The 13,260-nt window shown below is 49.7% G+C and overlaps 1 protein-coding gene across 1 annotated transcript; it reads left to right on the top strand.

Moving 5' to 3' along the window:
• Positions 1 to 3,034: 3,034 nt before the first annotated feature.
• LOC102253372 (intron-binding protein aquarius-like) lies at positions 3,035 to 12,058 on the top strand. Its single transcript, XM_014532253.1, is given in 5 exon segments — positions 3,035 to 3,121; positions 7,410 to 7,535; positions 7,537 to 7,560; positions 7,651 to 7,671; positions 7,673 to 12,058. Coding segments are annotated over 5 exon segments (4,578 nt in total). The 3' UTR covers positions 11,993 to 12,058.
• Positions 12,059 to 13,260: the final 1,202 nt, after the last annotated feature.

Here is a 13,260-nt window from a genome sequence, read left to right on the forward strand (position 1 = left end):
CTTCCTTTGTTCAGGAGCTGCCGGTCCATGCGAACATGACCTAACTGGTTTCTCTGGAGCCCACGGCTTGTGGCATCGCGGCCACGCCTCAGATGCAGAGACGGACTGGTGTGACGTGCAGCACAGGGACCAGCCCATGATGTTGTAATCACTAAGGACGGTGCCCGGTCGTACTGGGAATATTGGGGATCCCTTTGTAAGTTACATACATGTCTAACAACTCTGCTGTACACCTGAGACAAATATAATGTTCAGTGTCAACTGTGATTGAAAACTGAAAAACAGCAACATATGTCCACACCATAGGAAAAAAGAATTGGAAGAGTATACACCAAAATGTTAGTAGTGCTCATCCCTGGGTATTGGGAATATAGGCATTTTCTGTTTTCTTTATAAAAAGGTAGCATTGAGGGATAGATATGAACACATATCTTAATTAAACATTCATTCTGTGGTGAGCGGGGTGGGTCTCCAGCCAGAGCACGTCCGACTCTTACAAAGAAATAATTCCTAGGACAACCTACTTGTCTATACACTAAAGGGACACAGGACATGAGTCGTGATCTGCAGACACAGGGACACTTCTCATTCCTTTACCGGCCCCAGGACAAGGAGCGCCCATTTACACTGACCGGCACCTTCACTGTTTCCTGATGTGGCTTTTCCTTTTTCTTAATACATCGTGGTGCTCTTCCCACATCAGCACATAAAGAGTTCCAACTTGTGTGTGTGAGAGTACATGTCTGTGCATACACATGATGTGTACATGTGTGTGCATGTGTGTGCATGCATGTGCAGTGTGGGGTATTCTACACTTTAAGATTATGTATTCTATTGATGGGTATTTATATGACAATAAATAATCTGTGAATTCTAGAAATAGTACCCTTAGGTCAAAGAGTAGAATATAAATGCTTCATAAGCATTGCTGGCTTGTATTTCTTCCTTTCTCAAGTGCCTTTTTCATCTTTCTCATGAGTTAAGGGTCTTTATATGAACTTGTGGACACTTTTCCTATATTAAGAAAACTAATCCTTTGTTTACGATATTCCTAGAGAGTGTTTCTTCGCCTTTATCTTTTTTAAAAAATATATTTTTTATTTCAGAGAGAAAGAGAGAGGGAGAAATAGAAATATCAATGATGAGAGAGAACCATTAATCAGCTGCCTCCTGCACACCCCCACCTGGGGATTGAGCCCACAACCCGGGTATACGCCCTTGACCAGAATCGAACCTGGGACCCTTCACTCCACAGGCGGATGCTCTATTCACTGAGCCAAACCGGCGAGGGCTCACCTTAATCTTTTGACAGTTTATAAAGAAGCAAGCTTTTGCATGGCCCGAGCCATACGCAGGAGGACTTACTAATCTTCGATTTTATGGCTTCTGGGTTTTACGCACTGGGGCTTTTCAGCTCCAGGTTAGGAAAGGGATCGCCCACTGATTCACCTAGTGCTTAAGGGTTTACTGTTGCATGTAGGTTTTTAATTCGTTTGAAATTTATCCTGGTGTCGGTGTGAGGTACAACCCAACTTAATTGCTATGCCGCTGTCACGGGTTTCTCACTGCTCTGGAAATACCGCCGTCAACCCTCCATGCCAGGCTGGGGACTCCCATCTAACTACAAAGAGATTCCTGCCCTGCTGGTGTTGCTCAGTGGATAGTGTCGGCCCTCAGACTGAAGGGTCCCAGGTTTGATACCAGTCAAGGGCAGGTACTTCCGTTGTAGCCTCCATCGCTGATCGGGGTGCGTGCAGGAGGCAACCAATTGATGTGTCTCTCTCTGTGTCTCTCCCCATCCCTTCCATTCTCTTTAAAAAAATCAATGGAAAAATGTTCTGGGGTGAGGATTAACAAAAAAATAGTAAACTGCTTTGGGTGGTATGGACACAAATACTACATGGTATCACTGATATGTGGAAATAAAAACAAAAAGGAAGTCAGAAACAGAGCAGAATGGTGGTTGCCAGGGGCTGGGGGTGGGCAAGTGGGAGAGGGTGGTAAAAGGTATAAACTTTCAGTTACCAGAGGAATAAGGTCACTAATGTAGAATGTGGTGACTACAGCTGAGAACACTGTTTATAAAACTGAAATTTGCTGAGAGAGTAGAACTTCTGTTCAGACTAAAAAGAAAAAAAAGTAATTATAAGAGGTGATGGATGTGCTAACTTACCCGATGGTGGGAGCCCTTCAAAATCGTGTATGTCCATCAAACCATCACATGGCACACTTGTAATAACTACAGTTCTGTCAAGTGTATCTCCATAAAGCTGAGAGACGATGACATGACGCATGAGCTGTGGAGTAGAAAGGATTTCTATTGCCAGAATGAAGTGTGAATGTGGCAGCCCACGTGGTCCTGAGGCCTGGCGCTGGGACAAGGTGCCCGGCAGAGCCCCAGACCGACCTGTGCGTCCTAGTGACCACCCTAGTGCCCAGTGGCGTAGTTTTTTAAAAGCCTCTTTTCCACGGGAAAGACTCTGTTACTCGCCAGTGAGGTACTGGAGTGGACACCTGCTTCTGGAAGAACACGCCCAGGGCGGCAGCGGGGGCACCGAGCTGCCCGGCGGTGCTTGCTCCTCTCAGGCTCGGAAACATCTCAGTGTCCAGAGAGCCGGGCTTAGGGGCAGCAGGCCCGTCGGACAGCTCCGGTGCTGTGCACGTTCTGTCCGCCCCACACGACTCACCCCCATCCTGTCTTTTTTTATAATATATTTTTATTGATTTCAGAGAGGCGTCTGCCCCACACGACTCACCCCCATCCTGTCTTTTTTTTTTATAATATATTTTTATTGATTTCAGAGAGGAAGAGAGAGATGGAAACATCAATGATGAGACTCACTGATCGGCTGCCTCCTGCATGTAGCAGATCACTAGGATTGAGCCTGCAACCCGGGCATGTGCTCTGAGAATCAAACCGTGACCTCCTGGTTCATGGGTCGATGCTCAACCACTGAGCCATGCCAGCTGGCACCCCTTAGCCCATCTTTACACCCACAATAACCCTGCCCTGGAGCCCCTGAGCGGAGCGGCGATGAGAGGCCTGGGGTTCCGCAGCCACGGACGCAGGAAATCCCTGGAGGCGGACGCCTCGTCTCAGCCGGAGGAGTGGAAATCGCCTGTAAGCTTTCCTGCTCAGCACAAGGTCTTGCCATGTTTCCTGATTGTCTAACATGCTCCAGCTCAGTGGAGCCGAGCAGAAACATCGGAAAGAATTTGCAGATTTCCTATGAGAATAACACTGTCAGCATCCTTACCCACCCAGCTTCACACACACACACACACACACACACACACGCACACATACACACACGCACACACACACATACACACATCTTTGCTCAGGAAATCAAACTCAGTAGATGTTTTTCCCCATTGACTTGTTTAGAGAGAGTGGAAGGGAGGGAGAGGGAGAGAGAGACAGAGAGAGAAAGAGAGAGAGAGGGAGAGAGAGACATGGATGTGAGAAAGACACATCGATTGGTTGCCTCCCGCTTGCGCCCCGATCTGGGCCGGGGATGGAACCTGCAACCCAGCTATGTGCCCTTGACCAGGAGTCTAACACTGGACACTCTGGTTCAAGGGCTGACACTCTAATCCAGGGGTTCTCAACCTGTGGGTCGCAACCCCTTTGGCGGTCGAACGACCCTTTCACAGGGGTCACCTAAGACCATTCTGCATATCAGATATTTACATTACGATTCATAACAGTAGCAACATTACAGTGATGAAGTAGCAACGAAAATAATTTTATGGTTGGGTCACAACATGAGGAACTATATTTAAAGGGCCAGAAGGTTGAGAACCACTGCTCTAATTACTTAGCAACACAGGCCTGGCCAAACTCAGTCACTTCGAGATTTATCTGCGCTGCTTATGGCACTAATGACTGAGACGAAGAACTCAAGAACAGGCAGGGGCCCCTGCAGCAGGCGCCTCTGCAGCTGAGGGGTCACAGCCCGCGGCTAAGGGAGCCCAACAGCCACGCATCCAGTTCTTCTCTGGCGAGCACTGGGCACGCCTCCTCATGGCCCCACCTGATCCTACTCTTCCCCGCGACTCAAAATGACTTTGGCTTTAAGACCTTAAATGACTTGAGGACTTCCAAGCTCATTTTCCCAAGGCTAAGAGGATGAGTTTGCAAATATAGCCACCACCACCAGACCACAGGGATTGAAGGGGCAGGAATAGAACAAAACATCCCCTCGTGTTGATGTAGATCTGCAGTGGTTTGGACAAGAGATTTGAATCCCCAAATATCATCTCCTCCTGTGAATTGATTGCATAATGTGTTCTCTGTTTTTTCCAAAGTGGGGACCTTTGGAAATGCGTTTGCCTTCGATGATTACTTCTGCAGAAGGTGAGAGATACGGGCCGGATTCCTGCCGATGATCAGTAGGAAGAGGGGCCCATGGGCTCGCCTGCGGACGGCGGTCCCGCGTCTGTGCTGAGCTGCCCAACAGGCCCATCTCCGCATTCAGCCCTCCTCAGAACCACAGAACCCGAGGCCTTTTTCCTCCTCGAAGTAATTAATACAGCTCCTGTTTATTGTATAGCTGATCAACATCTACTGAGTCCCTTCAGCTCTAAGACTGTGATTCTGTCAGTACGTTTACTTTTCTCTCTTCAAGGACATAACGGCCAGTCTGCTGCTACCAGATGTTTCCCTGAACAGCTTTCAGATGAGAAAATGCACAAGGAATCGCCACTTATGGGGATGCAAGAGGTGTCAGGGAATCGCGCTGCGTGGAGTCGCCGTGGCCTGGACGGGGTTCCATAACAGACTGCTCTCATGTTGAACACAGGACACCATTCCTGTTTGTGGACTCAGGGCCTGACAACTTATTTATTTTTATTATTGATTTTGAGAGGGAGAGGGAGAGGGAGAGAGAGGAACATCACTTTGTTGTTCCACTTACCGGTGCACTCGCTGGTGCTTCTTGCCTGTGCCCCGACTGGGGACCGAACCTGCGACCTTGGTGCATCGGGACAGCATTCGAACCAACTGAGCCCCAGCCAGGCCCAGGCCTGGCAGACTCTTTCCCACTAGAAAACATAGGGGCATCGAGCACTGTTTCAGAACTGGACGTCTATCTTCCTTGGGGCTTTTGGCACCCAGACCACGGTGGGTGGTTGCCAGCCCTGTCCCGGGGGCAGCAGGGAGGAGGGCGCCCCCTCTTAGAATCCCAGGGTAGAAGGATTGAGACCTGTTCCTTCCAACGGCCAGTGGAGGGGGCGATGCCGCTGCTCTGTCGGGACAGCCCGCTGACCCATCAGCATCTGCCTTCCCATCGGCAGCACCCGCGCAGCCGGCACGCACAGCCAGGGCACAGGGAGACGGTCAGATGCCCCTTGGCTCGCTGGAGGCTTGTCACAGGGAAGCAGGCACGTCTGGCTCCTGGGTGCCGACCCCAAAGTGCTGGGCAGGTGTAACAGGGGCCGCAGAGAGAGAAGAGGGAGGTGAGCCGGGTGCTTGTGGTCCATCGGGACACGGACCTGCTCTGACCCAGGGGCCGTGAGGGCAAGGCCAGGGAAGAGCCGCCACCTACCTCCCCCCCCCCCCCCCCCCTTGCAGGGGACCTGCCACACTTCCCTGACTTGCAGGAGTAGAGACTTCCCACATGGGCAGAGTGGACACCCCAACATCTGCCCTCCCCGGCCATGCTACCTCCCCATGTGGCCCGGGGCCTCCACTTGCTCAGGGTCTGGGGCATGGTCTGGGCAAACCTCCCTCAGGCCCAAGGCCCATGGGACGCGAGATGGAGCCGGTGACACGGGCTGAGTGGCCGGAAGGATTGAGGCTGGGCTGGTTTCCTGCCGAGAGTGGCTGGTGGGCTGCGTGGCCACCTTCGCAGGCCAGTCGTCCCAGCCTGTCCTTGGGGCTCATGCGCGGCATCTTGGGATGACAGACCGTGCTGGTGTCCAGCGAAAACAACAGGGACAAAAACATGGGTCCTCAGTCCTAAGTCGGCCACACCGTCCTGGCCACCCAATCCCAAGTGTCTCTGAACGTCCCTCTCCTTCCTTTGGACACGTGTCCACGCCGATCCCCTGACGCATTCTCTCCCCGAGTCCCACCCCAGGTCCCATCGCCCAGGTGCCCCCTCCGCTGTGCCTCTGTGACGGCCACTCCGGACATCAGCGCCTCCCTGAGAAGGAAATGAACCTGCATGGGCCTCGGCGTCACCAGATGGCCGCAGCTGCTGGAGCCAGCAGATGGGGAAGGGAGAGCAGCAGCCGCCCGGGGCCCGCCTTCCACGTGCTCACCCGCATGCCCGCACAGCCTGGCTCCAACCCTGAGCGCCCTCTCTCCGTGGGTGACCTTGAGCTAGTGGTGCACGCACTGCGAGACTCGGCTCTTCACTTGTGAGGTGTTAGCAGCAGTTCTCCGCTCAGCAGGGGTGAGAGGATGAATGCGAACTGCACGAGGCAAGGACTTGGTGAACCCGTGGTCCGTGGGCATGCGGCTCACAGATGGGATCCCGAGGCCGTGTGGGCATCAGGTGCATGGAGACTGGGTGAGCCTCTGACCTCGGCCCGTTCACCATTCTGCCTCCTTCCCCAGCCCAGCCCACTCATCCATCCCAGCGCTGACCTCTGCCCGTCCATCCATCCCAGCACTGACCTCTGCCCGTCCATCCATCCCAGCGCTGACCTCTGCCCGTCCATCCCAGCGCTGACCTCTGCCTGTCCATCCCAGCTCTGAACTCTGCCCATCATCCCAGCACTGACCTCTACCCATCCATCCATCCCAGCACTGACCTCTACCCATCCATCCATCCCAGCGCTGACTGCTGGAAGCCGGTCCACCCTTGCTGCTTGACACAGTCGCTGCAGGGAAGAAACATCTGCACAGCTTATGTTTCAAGGGACCTGTCATATATGGCATATGTTTGCTCCCCCTCTTAACACTGTGTGTTTTAAACAGGACCACCTCCCCGAGAAAGGTTGTTTCCCCAGGTGAGGATTTTTCCCTGGAGTTAGGGAGGGAATAAAACCCCTTAACTAAGTGCCAGGCGGGTAGTTAATCACTTTAACTATGAATCATCACACTTAAGCTACATAATCTTTACTTAGGATAAAATCCTTCAGTTACTTCCTTGTAGCTTAATAGAACAATAGAGTAACCTTGGAATGGAGATAAGAAACGCCCTAACCTTTGGAATAGAATGGATAGGATTAAAATCAACTGGTATAAATACAGATGTAACAAGACAATAAACACAGAATCTGGCTGGAGATCCTGGCTGGAGAACCTGGCTAGGGACGCGTTCCCCACGGAACTGTGAAGGCTGAGGCTTTCCGGGCCGGAGGTCCTTGCCCTGCGTGGATAGGCAGCCGCAGCCGCTCCCTGGGGAAGTGCATCAGGCTAACGGTTGCTCAGAGCGGGCCTTTCTTCCCCACTGCAGCGGAGGGCGAGTGCTGCCATTGCGGCTCCAGCTCAGCCCAAGAAAGTCGTGGCCCCTACGGTGTCCCAGATCAACGTGGAGTTCGTGACCCAGTTGGCATGTAAATACTGGTCTCCCCATATCAAGAAAAAAATCACCTTTTGATATCAAGGCAAGGCGAGAGAGAGAACCATCAATGTGAAAGGGAAACGATCTGTTTCCTTCCATACACGCCCAACTGGGGATTGAATTTGCAACTTAGGTCATTGAAGATATATATGAAAAAAGAGATTGTCAATTCAAGGTTTGCCATCAGAAAGATAATGCTCTTGGAATTTAGCCAGTACCCTGAAAATTACCTGTGGATGAATTATTCTCCGGACGTGTCCAGCAAGGCCTATTTAATGTCCATCTGTTGTATGGTGAATGAGAAGTTCAGAGAAAATGTCCCTGCATGGGAGACTTTCAAGAAGAAGCCAGACCACTTCCCATTTTTTTTCAAGTGCATCTTGAAAGCAGCATTGGCTGAAACTGATGGTGAATTTTCACTCCATGAACAGACAGTCTTATTGCTTTTTCTTGATCACTGCTTCAATAGTTTGGAAGTAGACTTGATACGAAGTCAAGTACAGCAGCTTATCTCCCTCCCAATGTGGATGGGCTTACAGCCTGCACGCTTGGAATTAGAATTTAAAAAGACACCTAAGCTAAGAAAATTCTGGAACTTGATTAAAAAGAACGATGAAAAGATGGATGCAGAAGCAAGAGAACAAGCCTATCAAGAAAGAAGATTTCTCTCACAGCTCATCCAGAAGTTTATTTCCGTGCTGAAGTCAGTCCCACTTTCTGAACCTGTCACTATGGACAAAGTTCATTACTGTGAAAGATTCATTGAACTTATGATTGATCTAGAGGCCCTACTCCCCACAAGGCGCTGGTTTAATACCATCCTGGACGACTCCCACCTTTTGGTTCACTGCTACCTTTCCAACCTTGTTCATAGGGAAGAGGATGGCCATCTTTTTTCCCAGCTTTTGGACATGCTTAAGTTCTATACTGGTTTCGAGATTAATGACCAGACTGGAAATGCTCTGACAGAGAACGAGATGACTACCATTCACTATGATAGAATCACTTCTCTACAGAGAGCTGCTTTTGCACATTTTCCTGAACTCCATGGTTTTGCCCTCTCAAATGTGGCAGAAGTAGATACTCGGGGATCCTTGGTCAAGTTCTTTGGACCTCTTAGTTCAAATACACTCCACCAGGTGGCATCATACCTCTGCTTGTTACCAACTCTTCCTAAAACCGAAGACACAACTTTTGATAAAGAATTTCTTCTAGAATTGCTGGTATCTCGTCATGAACGTCGAATTTCTCAGATTCAGCAGTTGAACCAGATGCCTTTGTATCCAACTGAGAAAATCATATGGGATGAAAATATTGTCCCAACTGAGTGCTATTCAGGGGAAGGTTGTCTTGCTCTTCCCAAGCTAAATTTGCAGTTTTTGACTCTTCATGATTACCTCCTAAGGAACTTTAATCTCTTCCGCTTAGAATCAACTTATGAAATTAGGCAGGACATCGAAGACAGTGTCAGCAGAATGAAGCCTTGGCAGTCTGAATATGGCGGTGTAGTATTTGGTGGCTGGGCGCGAATGGCTCAACCCATTGTGGCTTTCACTGTGGTTGAGGTTGCCAAACCCAACATAGGCGAAAACTGGCCAACCAGAGTTCGTGCAGATGTCACCATCAATCTCAATGTCAGAGATCACATCAAAGATGAATGGGAAGGCCTTCGTAAGCATGATGTATGCTTTTTAGTTACTGTGCGTCCCACAAAACCATATGGTACCAAGTTTGACCAGAGGAGACCTTTTATTGAGCAGGTTGGCCTGGTTTATGTCCGAGGCTGTGAAATCCAGGCCATGCTGGATGATAAAGGACGTGTCATCGAAGACGGACCCGAACCCAGACCCAATCTTAGAGGAGAGTCAAGGACATTTAGAGTGTTTTTGGATCCAAACCAGTATCAACAAGATATGACCAATACTATACAAAATGGAGCAGAAGATGTGTATGAAACTTTCAATATAATAATGAGGAGAAAACCAAAAGAAAATAACTTTAAGGCTGTGCTGGAGACTATTCGGAACCTGATGAACACTGACTGCGTGGTACCTGCCTGGCTGCATGACATCATTTTAGGTTACGGGGATCCAAGCAGTGCACATTATTCAAAAATGCCCAATCAGATTGCCACCCTGGATTTCAACGACACATTTCTCTCCATTGAGCATTTGAAAACCAGCTTCCCTGGTCATAATGTTAAAGTAACTGTGGATGACCCAGCTCTACAGATACCCCCTTTCAGGATAACTTTTCCAGTAAGAAGCGGAAAAGGGAAGAAAAGGAAAGACATGGATGGGGAAGATGAAGACACTGAAGAGGCCAAGACCTTAATTGTTGAACCTCATGTTATTCCTAATCGGGGTCCTTACCCTTACAACCAACCCAAGCGTAATACAATTCAGTTCACTCATACACAGATAGAGGCCATCCGTGCTGGAATGCAGCCTGGGCTAACTATGGTTGTGGGCCCACCGGGTACAGGAAAAACAGATGTGGCGGTTCAGATCATATCCAATATATACCACAATTTCCCAGAGCAGAGAACTCTGATTGTTACTCATTCCAATCAGGCCCTGAACCAGTTGTTTGAGAAAATCATGGCTTTAGACATTGACGAGCGCCACCTCCTGCGTCTTGGTCATGGAGAAGAAGAGCTGGAGACAGAGAAAGACTTCAGCAGGTATGGAAGAGTTAATTATGTCCTGGCTCGAAGAATAGAACTTTTAGAAGAAGTCAAACGATTGCAAAAAAGCCTAGGGGTTCCAGGGGATGCTTCATATACTTGTGAAACAGCAGGCTGTTTCTTCTTATATCAGGTAATGTCTCGCTGGGAAGAATATATCAGCAAAGTGAAAAATAAAGGTAACACATCGCCAGATATCACGGAAGTCTCCACTTTCTTCCCTTTTCATGAATACTTTGCAAATGCTCCTCAACCCATTTTTAAAGGTCGGTCTTATGAAGAAGACATGGAAATTGCTGAAGGATGTTTCAGGCATATTAAGAAAATCTTTACTCAGCTTGAGGAATTCAGGGCCTCTGAACTGCTTCGAAGTGGACTGGACAGATCTAAATACCTTTTGATGAAAGAAGCCAAAATCATTGCCATGACCTGTACTCATGCGGCCTTAAAACGACATGATTTAGTCAAGTTAGGTTTCAAGTATGACAACATTTTAATGGAGGAGGCTGCTCAGATCCTGGAGATAGAAACGTTTATACCCCTTCTTCTACAGAATCCTCAGGATGGTTTTAGCCGACTGAAACGATGGATTATGATTGGTGATCATCACCAGTTACCTCCGGTCATTAAGAACATGGCCTTTCAGAAGTATTCCAACATGGAGCAGTCTCTCTTCACTCGCTTCGTCCGGATTGGAGTTCCTACTGTGGACCTCGATGCCCAAGGGAGAGCCAGGGCAAGCTTGTGCAACCTGTACAACTGGCGATACAAGAAACTAGGCAACTTACCCCATGTGCAGCTCTTGCCGGAGTTTAGCACAGCAAATGCTGGCTTGCTGTATGACTTCCAGCTCATCAATGTTGAAGATTTTCAGGGAGTGGGAGAGTCTGAGCCTAATCCTTACTTTTATCAGAATCTTGGAGAGGCAGAATATGTAGTGGCACTCTTTATGTACATGTGTTTACTTGGCTACCCTGCTGACAAGATCAGTATTCTAACAACTTATAATGGGCAAAAGCATCTTATTCGTGACATTATCAATAGACGATGTAGGAGCAATCCATTGATTGGAAGACCAAATAAGGTGACAACTGTTGACAGATTTCAAGGTCAACAGAATGATTATATTCTTCTTTCTCTCGTACGAACCAGGGCAGTGGGCCATCTGAGGGATGTTCGTCGCTTAGTGGTGGCCATGTCTCGAGCCAGACTTGGACTTTATATCTTCGCCAGAGTATCCCTCTTCCAAAACTGTTTCGAACTCACTCCAGCTTTCAGCCAGCTCACAGCCCGCCCACTTCATTTGCATATAATTCCAACGGAACCTTTCCCAACCTGTAGAAAGAATGGAGAGAGGCCATCTCATGAAGTACAGGTAATAAAGAATATGCCCCAAATGGCAAACTTTGTGTACAACATGTACATGCACCTGATACAGACCACCCATCACTATCATCAGACTTTATTGCAGTTACCACCTGCTATGGTAGAAGAAAATGAGGAAGTTCAAAGTCAGGAAACAGAAATGGAAACAGAAGAAGAGGGCATGCCTACTCAGGCTGACATCCTCAGTCTAACAGATACCAGCATCAGTCACGAACTGTTGGCCTCTCAGACTGAGGCCACCCCCGGTGAGATGGAGGCCACCCCTGGTCGGGCAGGTAGTAGTTCCAGTCCAGAAGCCACCTCCGCTGTCTCTGAAGTCACTGCTGCTGCGGCTGGCCCCAAGGCTGTGCCCACAGAGGCTGGCACCCAGCAAGATGCCACATCTGCCCCAGAGACTAAATAGCCAATGCTAGCCTTTCTTAGGGAAGACATTTCATCTGTAAAAGTCAAAGTAAAGTTACTTTTTGTATTTTGAAAAGAAAAAAAAAAGAGAACCTGGCTATGATGATCACCTGAGCGCTGCCTCCATGTCATTCCTTCTTTGCCAACTCTGTCCACACCTTGGGGAACCCCTGGACCTGCTGGGGCTGGACCCCAGCAGTCTACCAGGTGCCACTTAAACACATCTGTCCCAGGACTACATGCCAACAGGCCGTTTCTCCCTTGTCCTGTATTGGCCCCTCTTGCCCTTGTGCCAAGAGGGACCCTCTTCTCACAGTCCATTTGCCCACAGTTGTTGCCTGGGCTTTCTGTTCACGCTGAGGTTGAGGCCTCGTGGTGGCTGGTGCCATGGATCTGTCTGTCGCCCAATGGTGTGAGCTGGGCCCTCCCTGGAGAGGAAACCTGGGTTCCCCAAGATATGTGACCAGAGCCGGGGCCCCGCCAGCAGGCGAGGGGAGCCCAAGGCAGGTGCTGGGCATGGAGGCCACGGGGGCATAGGCTACCAAGGAGACAGAACTGAACCTCTTGCAGGGGGGCACTGCCCCTCCCTCATTTGCACACCTCACATCACCCTGCTTGGCCCCGGAGGATGGCTGGTTAGCCAGAGACGGTCGGGACCCAGATAACAGAAAGACTTGGCCCAGCTCAGATCGGGACCCAGGTAAAGACAGAGACTGGCTGACAGCAGCTGCCCTCTCACTGCAACAGGACTTGTTTCCCATTTCTACCTTGGACCACAGGGAAAGGGGCAGCTGAAGGAAAGGGCTGTGTCAGGATGCTGCCTTCTTCCCTTTCTTCTCCCTCTTTTTTCTAAACACTTCCATGCCTTGTAGTTCTTTTGCTTTCTCTTCCTTTTCTCTCTACTACCCTCCATCTCTGCCTCCTCCTCATCCTCCTCCTCCCGGTATCATCCATATCGGCCAACCCAGAGGGCACAGCTGACTCCTCCCCGGACGCCGACACCACCATCAAGTGCGACCCTGATGGACCCTTTGATGCAGCCCTTCAACTCGCTGACGCTTCGGGAAGCCCATCGCCAGTGACACTGCCCGCTAGTCAGATCAACAAGGACAACCAAACCACCGACTTGACAGCTGAAATCCCTTGACTGAAGAGGCCAGCAACCTTCTACAGGAACAAGGCTCCTTGTGCACTCCATCCACTATGTTTATAGCTATGCTCGCTATGATTGCTTGTCAGTCTTCTTCCGAGTCTTAAACAACCCAATCC

Source organism: Myotis brandtii, unplaced genomic scaffold, assembly GCF_000412655.1.
Source record: "Myotis brandtii unplaced genomic scaffold, ASM41265v1 scaffold868, whole genome shotgun sequence".
NCBI classification, from domain to species: Eukaryota; Metazoa; Chordata; class Mammalia; order Chiroptera; family Vespertilionidae; genus Myotis; species Myotis brandtii.